The sequence below is a fragment of the Podarcis filfolensis genome (genome assembly GCF_964270895.1).
Source record: "Podarcis filfolensis genome assembly, chromosome: 1".
Lineage (NCBI taxonomy): Eukaryota > Metazoa > Chordata > Lepidosauria > Squamata > Lacertidae > Podarcis > Podarcis filfolensis.
This window is the reverse complement of record NC_139604.1, coordinates 43,802,718-43,819,425: the sequence shown is the minus strand read 5'-3', so window position 1 is coordinate 43,819,425 and position 16,708 is coordinate 43,802,718. Positions and strand designations below refer to the sequence as shown.

The 16,708-nt window shown below is 44.1% G+C and overlaps 1 protein-coding gene across 1 annotated transcript; it reads right to left on the bottom strand.

The window, feature by feature from the left end:
* Positions 1-950: 950 nt before the first annotated feature.
* On the bottom strand, positions 951-9,178 carry TMEM37 (transmembrane protein 37). Its single transcript, XM_083609150.1, has 2 exons — positions 8,770-9,178; positions 951-4,783 (listed from the first exon to the last, which is right to left on the bottom strand). The coding sequence occupies exons 1-2, from the start codon at positions 8,788-8,790 to the stop codon at positions 4,211-4,213; spliced, it is 594 nt and encodes a 197-aa protein (XP_083465276.1). The 5' UTR covers positions 8,791-9,178; the 3' UTR covers positions 951-4,210.
* Between the last annotated feature and the right edge of the window lie 7,530 nt (positions 9,179-16,708).

Sequence of the window (16,708 nt, the reverse complement as noted above, 5' to 3'; positions counted from 1 at the left end):
AAATCCAGTAATTAACAAAACATCCTACCTGTACTGCCAACAACCCATTTGTGGCATATCAATGACCCACTTACAGTAGCGCCCTTCCAAGTCTGAACTGTTGCAAGCTACTGATGCTGCCGCCTTGAGCCAAAGTACTAATTAAGAGCCTAAGAATTGCCTGTGGAGTGCCAGACTTTTCTAGTCTGTGGCAGTGGCCAACCTGATGCCCTCGTGAACCTCCCAAGCAAAGAAAGATGAAGATAGCAATTCCTTGCTGTTATTCAGCCCTGGGTGTGAATGTGCACCCTTTTCTGACTATGCACAGTACCGGTTGCACGTGTATCTTTGATTAAAGTTGAATATTTTCAAATATAATTTGGTTTCTTCTGCTAAGCCTTCCACGCACTGTATCACTCTGCTCTGGAGAAATGTGCGGCTGTGAGACTGTGCCATAGTCTGTGTTCCAATAGTCTTCAATTTTCATTTTTGATTTTGGAGGAAAGCTAGGAAACACTCAGTCCGATTCAGTATTATTTACACTGACTGGCAGCCGTCTCCAGTGTCTCAGAGATGGATCTTTGCCAGTTCTACCTGGAGATGCTGGGGGTTGAACTCGGGTCTGTCTGTGTGCAAAGCATGTCTCTACCATTGAGCAACAGCCCCTCCCGCATCCGTTTCCATGCTCTTGTTTAATGGCTAAAAGGTAAAGGGTAAAGGGACCCCTGACCGTTAGGTCCAGTCATGGCCGACTCCGGGGTTGCGGCGCTCATCTTGCTTTACTGGCCAAGGGAGCTGGCGTACAGCTTCCGGGTCATGTGGCCAGCATGACTAAGCCGCTTCTGGCGAACCAGAGCAGCGCACAGAAACACCGTTAACCTTCCCGCAGGAGCGGTACCTACTTATCTACTTGCACTTTGACGTGCTTTCAAATTGCTACCTGCCCCCAAATCGCGACACAGGACTAGAACTAGCAATTCACAAAGTAGTTTATTGAACATTTGACATTCAGATCTGAGATTTCTTCCTATATTCTCTAACCTTTTTTTTTTTTTAAGAAAACAGTTTAGAAAAGCTGCAGGTTTCATAATAAAAAACAACACTTATTTGAGACAAAGACCACATACAAACACGCCCCTTTGCTATCACACTCTCCAGTCTTTACTGACAAATGGCCTTTAATAGGAATGGAATCATACGCCCATAAGAAGAACCAGCTATAGAATGGTGTGGAGGGCTCCTTTAGATTGTCAGCTCAAAATGGGTCTCTAATGCGTTTTAACCTCCATGGGATAGTCTTGAAAGCTTCAGTTCAGTGGAAATTGTGTGATACCCAGGCCCGCCTAATGCATGTGGGATGCCTTATCATAGTGTGCCAATTTTAGAAAAGTCTGAATGATGTGTACTTCAGAGAGTGTTGGAGTGTTGAGCTTTTGTAAAAATGGAGCTGAAACTCTTAAGAAGCAGCCAGTGATAGGGGGAGGGAATGCAAAAGTCCCCTAAGCATGTGTACTTATTTAAAGGAAGCTATCACTTCTGTGGCTCTTACACAGCAGATTAGTCACAATTGCACAGTTGTTGTGCTGCAAGATGATTATCTGGGTAGGCCCATGGGGAACAAAGCCTTGCCACAATTTCTTCATTCACTAGACTGTTCTTCCAAAAAGACATCATGTTTCCTAAACAAACGTTTGGGATTGCCCTTGAATTAAATCCATGGCACAGTATTGCCTCTTTCCAGTTGCCAGATGTTTGTTATTTTAAAAGGACTGTGCTTAAATGGAGAACAGCACAGTCTCTGACACACGTCACATGTTTCTGATAAGGGTTTGCGTTCATCAGCCCTTTCTACCATTGACAACTCACCTAGAACGCCTGAACCATTTGTGGACAGTTGGTCAACACTTCTGCAACATAATCATGAACAAATGTGTGCCAACCGCTCACCATTTTGACAACTATTTGGGGGTCGGGTGTGTTGAACAGCTTCACATAAAAGCCACCTTGACCAACCCCTTTTAAGCCATTGTGGATCGTGAGGATACTTCTCTCTCGACTAGTCACAAAATGGTTGCACTGGGTAAATGGTGGTTCTTTAGGGTATTACGGCTGTTGTTTCACCAAGAAACAATTGTCAATCCATACAGAACTACATGGGTAGTTACGGGTGTCCCTGGATGTATTTTCAAAATAATCCTGCCAGCAGATATACACTAGATCACTCCTCAAACCCAAACAAAAAAATTTCCAAGCATTTTTATCAAAGCATAATTTTTTTAAAAAACAAGAAGAGAATTTGAACAACACTCCCAGCTTGGATGACTGCCTTCAGAGAAAGAGAGAGCAGGAACTTTGCTTCCTGTGATTTTGAGAAGAGGGAAGTGAAATTGGCAATGCTAGCACAGCATTCCCTGATCTACATCCTGTTCTCTGAGGACTGCATAGAGTGATGGCGTTTTTGAAAGATCATCTCTAGCCCATAGGGAAGAGTTTGCCTTGTTTTTTCCTCGTTAACTCTGAGTAGCAAAGACCTCTTTAACAATATATTGGGCAGATAGCTCTGCCTCTCTGCAGCAAAGTGCCTTTGTTGCTGCTAAGCTGCCCAATTCACCTCTTCGGCTCCAACACAATGAGGGTTGTGGATCTTCTATAATTGAAATCATTCTAACCCATCTGGCCACATAATGAGATTGTGGAATCATGTGAAGAAAAAGGGAGAGGGAGAATAATACTTATTCGTAAAGATGCTTACTCTAAGATAGAAATGACTGGGGTCCATGCTTGCTATCCATGAATGAAAGAAATAACAATCAGACATAATATTAAATTATATAGCATAAATTCCAGCCATGTAAGAGATGACTGCAACCCATATATTAAGCATTTTGATTCTCTGTGTTGCTCTCCAGCAACAGGGGTGCCTAAATGTTACAAAATTAAAGGTGGACATCTTAAGGAAGTTTCTTTTAAAATCACTTGTACTGAACCAAATGAATACTGCAGGTGTTATTTTATCATTTGGCCGGTGTCGTTAAGAGTATACCTACTGTCATTAGGCTCCTTGTTGTGGTTCAAATCAGGCAAGCAGCTTTGTCATGATGACCAAAGTCTGGTTGTCTGTGTCCGTCTCCATCAGTGCGCCTTCCTGTGGTTCCCCTTCAAACCATGCTGCTTCCAGGTAGGAGATGTGGCTGGGCAGTGCTTGGAACCTGTGGCCCTCCATGTATTGTTGGACTACAACTCCCATCATTCCTGACCACAGGAACTGATGGGAACTGGAGTCCAACCACATCTGGAAAGCCATTGAAATCCATTCCAGGGCAGCCCAGCCACCTCTTGCACTCTGGCCTGAGATCTCTTCCTCTCCCACCTGGAAAATGGTTAAGAGAGACACCAGAATGTGGTGAGATGTAAGACAAGCCCTGTATCTCGTGAAACTAAATTGTCACCATAAAAAGCTTCATGGGAGGTACAGTTCAGATGAGAGCAATAATCTCCACAGTGCAGGGCTGGTTTGTTGAAATGTTGGCATTGTATATAAATCAGATATACTCTCATGGCAGAAACAACAAGGACCAAAGCCCATATAATGTTTTTTGAATAGGTTATGCTAAAATGCAAATTATTTGAATTTGGAGGTGAGACCCTAGTTAGCATTCTCAACATTTTGCATAGTACAAATGATCCTAATCTTGATCCCAGCTGATGTGCAAAAATGAAACCATGAAGTTTTCTGAAAAGGACAAAGCACATTTATAATCTTTTCTCACTTGGATACTGAGTATGACCTCCAGTGATCGGTTTCTTAGTCCTGACAATGTGACCTATTGGTTTTAATGAGATTAAGTCACAATTTACTGTGACCTGGTTGGGGCTTTTGATTAATAAATCTAAGAACTCCAGATAGATTACAGTAAGGATGCGCCTTAAATAGCATTAAAACCAGCAAACCAAGTTTGTTTTGCTTTTACTGGGCCACCTTTAAATGAATGAGCTTTAAACAAAGGAAACCAGTCTTTTGCACTTCCATTTCTGTGGAGAGTTACATCATTCAAAATCTAAGCAGGTCATAATAGCCAACTTCCAGTATCCAGCATCCATTATCAAGTGATCTTGGAGGCATCCATTTCATATGTTTTCTCTTAATGTAAACTAAGAAAACTTGGTCTCCTTTTGAAAGGCCGCAGTTTACTTTTCTGTGTATCTGGTGAAGCTAATATCCACCATTCTTTTAATTTTTCCTCATTCTGTTCCACGGAAATGTGATGTTGTTAAGATGAAGTCCACTGATTCCATTCAGGAAGAAAAGGAAGGCAGAAATGAATTCACACCAATAGGTTAGTGTGAAACCCGTGAGAGTGATGTGGTCCCTCAGAAGGAATAAGAAGCTCAAAACTCCAGTGAATGAGAGCAGGAATGAGAGAAGAACGAGGATCGATCCCATCGACCACTTCTTCCTGGAGTTGACGTCTTCACAGACTTGGGAGACCATGAGAAGTTCCAGGCCAAAGATTGCGACGACAACAGCAAAAGACACCAGACTTCTTGCAAAAGTCATTCCCGCGTTGATCCCTCGAATGTTGGCCAACGTGAGATCAGTGGCACATTTCAGGGCACTATTGTTCCCGACTGTGCAGAAGTGCCACAGTCCAAAGAGCTTTCCCTTGGCAAAAAGCCAGTGCCCATCGCACACAGCAATGGAGGACAGGACAATGGCTATCGCAACGCAGAGGATAATCAGGCTCCTGATGAACATCTCAAAAAACGATCTTGTCCGTCTTCTACGAGTGAGTAACCACTGGGCCTTAAAGAGAAGGTCCAAAAAGAAAGAAGTTAAATACCCCTCCTATTAAAGCAACACAGATTGCTTTTAAATCGCAGCCAGCAATTATATTGCTATTGATGTTGTGACCAGTTAGAAAGAATGCTCAATAACAGCAAGAGTCGTTGAAGTCGGTTAAATACACCGTGCAGACAAGCTTGGTTGGGTACACACTATACATTTAAAGCACACTGCTACCCTCAAAGAATCTTGGGAATTGTAGTTTGTTAATGGTGCAGGGAACTTTAGATCTGCGAGGGGTTCCCAGGATTCTTTGGGGGAAGCAATGTGCCTTACATCTATGGTGTGTACGCAGCCTTAATATACAAATGATTTGAGAGTGCTGTAAGAAAGGGAAGACAGTGATAAAACATTTAAAATGCCACAGAAGCAGTGGAAGTCTTACCAAACCAATCTTTTGAATCTAACATCTCGTGTGTGTGTGTGTGTGTGTGTGAGAGAGAGAGAGAGAGAGAGAGAGAGAGAGAGAGAGAGAGAGGGGTGCTACATTTATGCTGTTAAGAAAAGAGTCTGGAAAGAAAGTAAATTATCTGCCATATTTCATTCATAAGAAAAAGAAAAGTGAAGCAGGCTACACTTAGTCACATTTTTCTTTGGTCTTGTAGGCAATGCCCTGGCTGACTACTATTCAGAGAAGCAACAAGGCACCATATACTAGCAAACAGAGTTTTTATTTCCCACTAGCTGGACCATAAAGAAGGCTGATAGCTGAATAATTGATGCTTTTGAATTATGGTGCTGGAGGAGACTCTTGAGAGTCCCATGGACTGCAAGAAGATCAAACGCATCCACTCTTAAGGAAATTAGCCCTGAGTGCTCACTGGAAGGACAGATCGTGAAGCTGAGGCTCCAATACTTTGGCCACCTCATGAGAAGAGAAGACTCCCTGGAAAAGACCCTGATGTTGGGAAAGATGGAGGGCACAAGGAGAAGGGGACGACAGAGGACGAGATGGTTGCACAGTGTTCTCGAAGCTACAAACATGAGTCTGACCAAACTGCGGGAGGCAGTGGAAGACAGGAGTGCCTGGCGTGCTCTGGTCCATGGGGTCACGAAGAGTCGGACACGACTAAACGACTAAACAACAACAACAAAGCAGCACAGACCTGTTCTTGGCTGAACCAGGAAATCCTCCCACCATCGGAGCATTTTTTAAAAATTGTGTGTGTAGGAACAAGTCTATTGCGCATGTGGCTTGCCCCACTTTATGAACTTGCCTCCCTCGCTGCCACTGCAAACTTGCCTGCCCAGGCCGCCCGCCCAAGGCTGCATTGAAACTTCCCCAGCTTAACATTTCGATCTGTCTTGCCATGGCTTGTTCTGTGCAGAAGTGTTGGCTGTCATTGACGCCGCCTCCAGAGTTTTAAAAGTGAGAGATTAAAATGTTCTACTTCTCCCTATACACACTTTTCTAGTAATGAGTATTGCAGCTCCATGAGTTCTGATTTCCTGTGTGTTGGAGGAAAGGACCCTGACTATTTTGATGTCTCCATCAAGATAACCTTTATTACCTGAGGAGCTGTCTCATGGGTTTTCCAGGGCCATCATTTTATAATGTTGTGACATGATTTCACAGAATTGTAGAGTTGGAAGGACCCTGAGGATCATCTATTCCAACCCCCTGCAATGCAGGAATATGCAGCTGTCCCATACAGAGATTGAACCTGCAACCTTGGCATAATCAGCACCATGCTCTAACCAACTGAGCTATCCAGGCTGCTTTGGATATGGGCACAACATAAGGAGCAAAGGAATATCATTGCATTGTACAGCTGGAAGGGACCTCAAGGGTAATCTAGTCCAACCTCCTGCAATGCAGGAATCCTTTGCCTAATGTGGGTGCTCGAACCCACAACCCTGCGATTTAGGGTCTCATACTCTACCGAGTGAGCTATCCCAGGCAGAGAGGTATCAAAGAGAAAACCAGGACTTCCTCTCTGATCAGTGTGATGAATGGTGATGTTTTCAAAGGATATGGAGTGTGAAGCAGGAGAGGACAACTTGGGGGGAAAGATGGGAAATTCAGTCAAGCAGAGCTTGCGTTGATGATGAGACATCCAGCAGAGGAATAATAAATGCTGGATAGGAGTTGCTTAAAGGTTAAGTGTTTTTAAATGCTTGATTTTATTATTTAATAATTTTAAGGGTGTGTGTGTGTGTACACATGCATAGATTTATATGATTTTGCTGGAAACTGCTGAAATGGGAATTTGAGGAAAAGGCTGTAGCTCAGTGGTTGGAGCATCCACTCTCCATACAGAAGGTCATGGGTTCTAATCCCAGCATCTCCAGGGCAAGGAGAAACCTCTGTCTGAAATCCTGGAGAGCAGCTGCCAGTGCAGAGAGGATTCAGTTAGAAGGACCAATGGTCAGACTCAGTATAAAGCAACTCTCTATGATGCCATCCTGCTCCCATTTCTCAGGAGCTTAGTTCACAAGCTAAAAACATTCGCTGTGAGCATATCTTCCTTGTAACATCCTATATCTCTTCTTTTCTTAATTGCAGCCCCTGTGGTTCATTATATATCTATCTATCTCTATATATTAAAATATGGCTCTTGCACAAAATATCCTCACAAGATCCACTGAGCGAGAGTCAGTTTTGCTGAAACATCAGTAATAATGTCCCGGGGAGGAACAGAGCCACTGATCTTTGTAAACAACTCATTGCATTCCAGGAGAGAAGGGAGGAAATGGAGCAAGTTCAGAATGTTATTTGAGTCCTTAAGTTGACAAAAGCTTACACAGTGAAACCCCAACGGACCATAGCTCTGCCTCTGGAGCAGAATCGTTTTGTACACATGATGTTAAAAGGGGTTTCATGGCGAAAGAAAGGCAGGGCAGAAATGTCAGAAAGCAAACAAGTTTTTAAAAAGTCCCCACCCCTGAAGTATGCAGCTAGAAAGCACAGACTTTGCATATTCAATGGGACAACAACCCTGTGCGGTAGGTTTGGCTGTGAGGCAGCGACTGGCCCAAGGACACCCAGTGAGCTTTATGTCGAGCGGGGAGGATTCGAACCCTAACCCCCATGCTCTAACTACTGTCTCTCATCAGATTTCCCTCATTGGATGGTGAATGTAAATTTAGAAAAGCAGTCCAGACATTCAAAGTCAGATGTAAATGCCAGAGCCTCCAAGTGTCTCTATTTTCCAGAGACAGTCCCAGATTTACAAAAACTGTCCTGGTTTCTGATTTGATCCTGGAATGTCCCTGGAATGTTCTCATGGGAGAAATGTTGGAGTGTATGGAGTTATGTGATCCCTTCCCAGCCAAGGAGATAAGGTACCATTTTTAGATGTTTGAAGGCTGCCCTGTATAGGGAAGGTTTTTTAAAAAAGTTTAGTGTTATATGTATGTATGTATGAAATCTCCCAGAGTGGCTGGGGCAAACCAGTCAGATGGACGGTGTATAAATAGTGAAATTATTATTATGATGGAATAGGGTGTCCCTATTTTCATCGGAGAAATGTTGGAGGATCTGAAACACACACGCACACCTACAGGAAGAGGGAGCGATGGAGAGAGAGGTTTTGAGATTGCAGGAGGACAGAAGATCTATCCGGGAAGCTCTCCTAAAGGAAATGACAGGGAGAGACAGAGAGTTGGCCACAGCCAAGGGGGATCGACACAATAGCACATAAGAGAACTTTTTCCGCCTTGCTTCAAGACAAAGCGATGATAATAAGCGGGGAATTTGCATCGAGCAACAGGTGGCAAAAGAAAGTCGGCTAGTTTGAAGCGCGGGCTGCGATGAGCGGCTCTGCCTGTAGGGCGAGGGGGAAACGCGGGCAGAGGCGCTTCAACGCCAGAACAAAGGGCGGCGGCGGCGGCACACAGCGATGCCAACAAAACACACAGCTCCAGCTCAAACAAAAAGAGATAGATATATATTTGTCCCACCCGCCAGAGAGGAAGAATGGCTCCTCCTGGGCTCCCGATTTTACCTGCACTGCGATGGCTGTCATGCTGCCTTGCGCCCCTTCCCGCGGAGCGAGGCGGCGAAGTCCGGGGAGCAACTTTGAGGTCGGCGGCTGCGCGGCGGAGGAGAGCGCGAGAAATGTCTCCCGGGCGCCCGCTTCACGCGCCCGCTCCCGGCCAGGGGCCCATGGCGGCGGAGTGGGGCGCGTCAAAGGCCGCTCTCGCCCGCGCGTCCTGCCGAGAGCGGCGGGAGGCAGGCAGGCAGGCGAACTGCCCTTTGAGTTTTCCCTGTGGCTGAGTCAGCAGCCGAGCCGAGGAGGGAAGGAGGAGGAGGAGGCCGCCGAAAGCGGCTGGAGCCGGCGAGCGGCTGGAGGAGGAGCAGGGGGAGGAGGGCCGAGAGAGGCGGAGGGCGCTCCGGGCAAGCCCGGCGCCGGGGAAGAGCCGCCGGGGGCACAACCGCCGCCGCCTGGGCCGCGGCAGAAGTGCAGGGTCCCCTCCTGGGTCGCCGCGGGTGGCAGGGATCCACGCAGATCTCCACGGATCGCCTTTTCCGGGGGGATCCGCTGTTTTCTGCGCGCTTACATGCGCAGGTGACCTGGAGTGCTCCAAGCCGCCTCTTTCAGGGCGACCTAAGTTGTGCTTCCTTCCTCTGTGAAATAGGCATTTTATTGGTTTTTTTCACAGCAGGGCAATAACCGCAAACAAAACAAGACTTGGAGTACAGTTTGTCAATTTGTCAGTAACAACAACTTATTTGTACCCCATTTTTGCTCCTGACGGGATTCAAGGTGTCTTACAAAGGGGGGGGGGGAATCACTAAAAACATAGAAAAAACAATAAAAAACGCGTTTTTGTAACACGTGTTTTAAAAATACCAACAATTGTGATAAAAAGCAGCAGGGCACCAGCCCTTTCATTAAAAGCAGTCACTTGGCAAAAGCCTGTTGGAACAAGGTCTTCACCTGCCAATGGAAGGACAACAAAGAGAGCCAGGCTAGCTTCCTCAGGGAGGGAGTTCTGGAGTTGCTACCACCAAGATGGCCCTTTCCCACATTCTCTCAGTGGAGATTGGGAGAAGGGCCTCCCCCAAAGGTCTCAAAACCCAAGCAGGTTTGTATGAGGGAATGTGGTCTTTCAGATAGCTTGGACTGTCTCTAGGCGTTGTGATCAAGTTGTGACCAGAGGAGGAATAACCACAGGGAGAAGCGCAGAGAAAAGAAGCACCATGGTGCATCTGCAGAAGCAAAACCAGACACCTTCATCTGCCTCAGCTGCAACAAAACATGTCTCTTCCATACATGTATTAGTCTCTACAGCCTGCACTGCAACCCTGCAACAGTTTGACTTCATCCCCAAAGGCACGCTTCTCCACTGTCTCCTGAGACAGAGAAAGGCCGACAACAGCAACAGGTTGCATTTCATTATCATCCAAGGTCACCTTTTGAAAGTCCACCAGTCAATTGGGGATAACGTGTCACAAAAAAGCTTCTGAAATAATCCTAAGGACATAAGAAGAGCCCTGATGGATCAGGCCAGAGGCCCATCTAGTCCAGCATCCTGTTCTCACAGTGGTTAACCAGATGCCCATGGGAAGCCTGCAAGTAGGACATGAGCCCAGTAACATTCCCTTGTCCTGTGGTTTCCAGCAACTGGTATTCAGAAGTGTTATTGCCACTGAGAGAAGCATATCGCCTCCATTTTGTTTGTTTTAGAGGTGTCACTAGACACTCCCCCCCAACAGATGAACACAGCACGCATGCACGCACTCTCTCTGGGAGTTCTTACTCACAGTAGGGATCTCCCAGCAATGATTGCACAACATTTAACATAAGAAAAACACAAGAAGATAAATGCCAGTTGGGCAGCTCTGAGCAGCCTGTGAAAACTGGATCCAATGCCAGCTTCTTGCCTGGGGTAGACTGCACATGCTTGCAGTTAAACTGGCATTGGCATGCTAGGATGATTGAAGGCTGATGCTCTAACATATTTGTACCCTCAAGTCCTTCTTATGTTCACCGCCTGCAGCTATCAAGGCATTGCTGAGCAAAATAAGGGAGGCAGGGTGGACAGAGGATCCTTCTTACTCTCTTGCTGCTCACCCTTGCAGTGAATTGATTGTTGGAGCAGGGTGGTGGCTTATTGATTTGTCTGTGCTGTCATTTCCATGTAAAGTGTATATCCTCAGTTTCTTTCTTGTTCTGAAATCTATAGCTCTTAACATTTAAAAAGCTATCTTCTTGTGTTTGATAATTGCCCACGCAGTATTTGCACCAGCACTGTGAAATGTTATTTCTTGCAAGCTGTCATCCACATGCTTTCCCTGATCATTCCATATTTCTGCATTCGAAGGCCAATATTGTTTCGTACTTGGTGACTGTTTCATTGACTAAATCAGGTTATGTGGAAGAAAAAACAAAATGAAAAGAAATCTACTTTATTGGGATTTCATGTACTTGTAGTGCTGGTCAGCTATTTTCTTGTTTCATGCTCCCTTTGGACTATGTCACAAATTAGGAGTCAAGTCTCTTTTCTGAGAGCAGCAGCTAGTTTTCAGGATCAACTGAAACAGCAGTTAGTAGAGTGAAATACAGCAGATATAGTCCTCTGCAGCACACCTTAGGGGATACAGCCTTGTATAAAGTCAGGGAATGGGCTAAAGGTCTCCAATTTTACATGCCTGAGATCTGATAGTGTTATAGTTACTCCACATAAAAGTAAGGAAGCTCCTAGCCAGAATAATAAAACAGCGAACTTTTGCACTCTCTCATTATATTTGATAAAGTCGTTACTGCTTTGAAAAGATTGCAGCATGTGAATCACAAGGAAAAACATCCAACTTTATCAGAGTCTGCTGTCAAAGTCCAAGCTTTGTCTTGAAAACATAGCAATCTAGCATTTTAAGAGTGTGATTAGGGCAGTTCGCAACCCCACCAAGGAAATACTCCAAACCAAGTGGAAGGCTCACAGTTCAGGGTGAGACCATGTTTCAATCTTTGGCATCTCTAGTTAAAGGGTCTCAGGTAGGTGTACTGGGAAAGGCTTTCTGGAGAGGCACTGTGTGCCCAAGTAGAAAACACAAGCCTAGATAGTCCAGTGGTCTGACTCTGCATAATGAGAGATGTAAGACAACACTTTAAAACAGCTGCCTCATCTTGATTAAGCATACCTTAGCACATTCAAAGTGTTCAGCATGATTTATGGTCACCTCATTCATTTTTACAACAGTCTTGTAAGGTAGGCCCGTATTATAAAGTTCTATTTTAATGCTGGGGCAGAGAGAAAAGAAAGTGGTGCTTGAAAAGAGTGCCACCAAAATACATTTGGGGCTGAGATGACATTTGCAGTCTTTTAGGTGGGAGATACGGGACCAGATGATGTTGGACTACAACTCCCATAATCCCAAATCATTGTTCCCCGTCCTTTCCTTCAGATGCTGTAGAAAATACAGTGATACCTCGGTTGTCAAACGCAATCCATTCCGGAAGACCCTTTCACTTCCCAAATGTTCGAAAACTGAGGCTCAAAGGGCGGCCTGCAAATTCAATAGAGGAAATTGAAAAAAAAACAACAACCTAGAGGAAGCCGTTCGACTTCCAAGGTGCATTTGAAAATGGAAGCATTTACTTCCAGGTTTCCGGTGTTTGAAAACCGAAATGTTTGACTTCCGAGACGTTTGAAAACCAAGGTACCACTGTACAAATATTTGAATGTGCCCTTTCATAGCACACACAAATGAGATAAATATAAGATTACGGGCTCATGTTATAACAGTGTAGAATAGAGGCATGATAGAAAAACTTGTTCAACTACAAGGGCTGAGACTGAAAGAAGGGCTCATCATGTTGACTCACTTCAACACTGCAAGATAGTTTGGCCTTTTTTGATGCAGAGCTTGTAATGAAAAACAGGATGCCCAGTGGAAGGGGTTCTGTGCAAAACAAAGCTAGTCAGCCAATGTATTGCGAAACAATATGATAATCTGAAACTCAAAAGATACAGGGGGTTGAAAGAGAAAGAGAAGAGAGATTTGGAGTGTTTAACAGTTTTAGATACATTCCAGGGCAAATTTGCTTCAAAGGCATCAGTACAGCTGTGAGCCAGCTCTAGAACTGTGTGCTCTCAACTCTTATAGAGAACTCTTGCAATGTGCAGCTCTGAAAGTCATTCATTGCACAGCAGTCAATTTTTCCCCAACAGTGGAGACACTTGCAGATACAAGGTGTACAGGTGAATCCATTCGCTTTTGAAGAGCTTTGGGACCTTTGGGTGAAGTTCGTATGTGTCCGTTTATGAATATGTGCTTCTGCCTTTAACCTTACGCCCAATAATGAAGTTCACAAAACAGAGGAATAAAGGTTGGTTTCTTACACGAAATAAAATGGAGAGAGCATATGGATGCTGCTTAAGGCAGCCTGTTTACATACAGAAATTAAACAAACAAACAAACAAACAAACAAACAAATAAATAAATAACATAATCAATCAGTGCTTTTTTCCTAAAAAAATGTTTAGGGGTACTCTCATTTTCCTACTCATATTGAAATACTGCCCCTCAGTGAGCCCAAACTTAGATTCACAAAATGTTTAGGGGTATGCATACCCCTGCAGCCCCCCAGTAAAAAGCACTAATAATAAACAGAATAATAATAATAGGCAGCAAATCATGTAGTACATAGCTTGACCATAAAGGTGAAATGATCCTCCCCCCAAGGATCCTTATCTATCTAAAAGCCTAGAGTGGATATGATTTGCTGTAGTATCCACCCTAAAAAAAAAAGGGGGGGACACATGTATTTGTTTTGAATCAATCAGAACCAAAGATCTGTGCCTTGTGTGTTAAGCTCCATCTGTTGATATTCTATAGCAGCACAACTACAGTGTCTCTCACCTGTTTCTTGATCTGTTAGTTTATTCTTGAGATTGTGGTGTGAAAAGTGGGTCCCTGATGTTGTGAACTTCCCAGGATCCCAACCAACTTAAATATGGGGTTTAAGTATAATTTTGGACCAACATAACTGGGGAGAGGCAGGATCTTCCTGACTGTTATACTTCATTTATTCATTGTACTATTGTTTATTCCTACAAGTTACTGTCTGTTTACCAAGTCTGAAGTGGGAAGGACATGACCCTAGTGAGACATGACTGTTGATTGTATGTTTCCTGAATCATTACCTTTGGAGAAAGATGGCACTGCCTATGCTGAACCCAATTATTTCTTACAGGAAATGGCAATTAACGTTTTCTGGTAACACAGGATTGTGTGTGCTGACCATTACATTAAGTATTAGGTCAGGATATTTACTTACATTTTCTAGGTCACATTTAAGTTAAGGAATAGTAACAGGGTCAGAATGGGGGCCTCTTTTCATATGAAGTAGTGCCAACTGCAGTGATACTGTGATCAACAGAAATAAACCGTAGAAAAAGTTCAGATTGGCATCCTTTGTTACAATGCATCCATAAAAACAAGAGTCTGCCCAGTTATCAGATTTTCTTCTAGGCTGAGCAGGCAAAGTGGCAGCTTAATCAACCTTCAAGAGTTGTAGCAGCAGCTCTTCAAATCCACAAATAAGGCCATTTTCAAAACATATCTAGCAATGGTCTAAATAGTGCAAGGGTTTGTTTTTGAATGTCTGGCAAGAGGCCGTTGTTGTGTCATGGTATAGACCCCTACACACACTCAAGAGATAAGTTTTTATTTGTTTAGGAACAAATCCTTGAGTCACATCTAGCTAGTGACTCCCCTCTCAAGGCAACACTCAGCCTCAGAAAAGTAGGTGATAAGGAAAAAGATCCTCTCCCCTTTCCTCCTAGCAGTCTTATTTTGCTGAAAAAAGCCCACCTACCCACAATTACTATTTTCCATCCCATCTCCCAAAGGAAAAAGATATGGGAGCTATATATTTTCTTCCATGGGAGAAATCTTAAACTCCCAAGATGGAGAACAGCATTTTTTAGGAAGAAAAACGCCTCAAGACTCGAATGTTTTGGCTCCTGAACGCCGCAAACCCAGAAGTGAGTGAAGTTTTGTGAACTTGTTTTGGAAGTCTAATGTCCGACGCGGCTTCTGCAGCTTCCAATTGAGTGCAGGAAGCTCCTGCAGCCAATTGGAAGCCGCGCCTTGGTTTTCGAACGTTTTCAGAAGTCGAACAGACTTCTGGAAGCATTCCGTTTGAGAACCAAGGTATGACTGTACTTGTCTTCTGAAGCACATAACACACACATCCATGAGGAAAACAACACATAGCCAGACTTCATTTGTGTATGTAGCTTAGCCTTCTCACAGGATATGTTTTTTATAGCTTTTAACTGGAAAGGCTTGGTCCAAGTGGCACACATCTGCTCATTTTACCTGCAGAGCTCTAAGGAGCAGGGCCTGGGAACTTCTTTTGGTCCCAGCAACTACTCAAGGAGAGTCAGCATTCAGTGTTAACAGGCATCATGGAATTCCAAGTCTACTCTGATATGATCCAGCTTAGCTTAGGCCTTCTTACCTGCTCCTGTACGAAGCCTACCAGCCTTAGTTCTTCCCTCTTGATTCCACTAAGCTTCAGGTTCTTTTGGCTACCTCCAAACAGATAAAACAAATCTGAGCTGAACCAGCAAGGTTTTTGAGCAGCACACACTAGCTTTAGGAGTGAAAAGATTCTATTTAATCCTTCCAATTGAATATTGTAACAGATACTGCTTGAATACCCTTTAAAAAACAGTAGTTGCAGTTAAGAACTTTAGTTGCCAAGAGTAGGCAAGGGCGTCCAAATCGCCTACATTAAGAGTTATTTGGCTCCATCTGGTGACCAGGATAGGCTTTGCAGCTCATCTCTGAGTTATGACCCAATTTGCTTCTCAAAATTGCAGCGGGGAACACCTCATCGTCCTAGAAGCATCACCTAGATTGTTGCCCATAGTAGGATTTAGGAATCTTCCCTATTGTGCCGGTTTTACGTATAAGCTAAAGAAGCTATAGCTTAGGGCCCCAAAAAAATTTAAAGGAAAAAAACAACTTGGTGTACATTTCCAAAATATAAGATAAAAAACAAAATAAAACCTACATACAGCAACAGTGTTTTGTGTTGTGTAGGATCCTATTCATTATGTGCAAATGGCTTTAGATACCTATTGAGTCTATAAATTACCATATAGCATATATCCAACACAAAAAACAGTGACAATTTGTTGTTGACAAAGGGCAGCTGGACATATAAAGGACCCCATTACCTTCAGTAGCTTAGGGCCTCATCAAACCTAAATCCGGCCCTGTCCCAATACAATACAGGCTGCCATGTCTCAGGGCCATGGCTCTGCTCTGCCAAAAACCACCTTCACACCATTTCACTGCTTGTCTTGGGGTCCCTTGTGCTGGCGCTTGTTTGAATGAAACCTGTGGAAGATACTAAGCCTTTAAGGTGACACACAGTCTAAGACCGCCTGTGAATAGGCAGTTTTCAAAGACTATGCCTGCATCCAAGGGATTAAGCTGGCTTCCCCCATCCTGCACTGAAGGGTCAATCTTTGCTATTTGAAGCTAGATCATAGGGCAACATCCAATGTCAAGTCATGCTCAGAGCAGACTCCTTGAAGTCAATGCAATCTAACAACATCAGCCAATTTATTTCAGTGGGTCTAACTCCAGGTATGAAACAGCTTGATATCACTTCTAGTATTTTTCAAACAACTTGAGGGGAATATGCCTAATGCATCTCATAAGCAGAAGCACTGCACAAGGGCTCTCACAATATGGGTTTTCTTTCTGCTCCTCTTGAAACCAGCTATGGAGGCGTGGAGGTAGCATAGATATAGCCCAGCTAGTTAGAGAGAGGTGCTAACAACACCACGGTTGCAGGTTTGACAGCTTCATATTTCTGCATTGCAGGGAATTGGACTACATGGTCATCAGCGTCCCTTACAATTCCATGATTCTACAAAACTTCCAGAAGAGTGCATAGGGAAAGCTGAAATGCTCGT

Bases quoted from the DNA above. Each gene is read 5' to 3' on its own strand.
- TMEM37 (XM_083609150.1), bottom strand. From the start codon at position 8,790: ATGACAGCCATCGCAGTGCAG. The intron at 4,784-8,769 runs GTAAAATCGGGA...CTTCTCTTTAAG, and splicing joins TGACAGCCATCGCAGTGCAG to GCCCAGTGGTTACTCACTCG.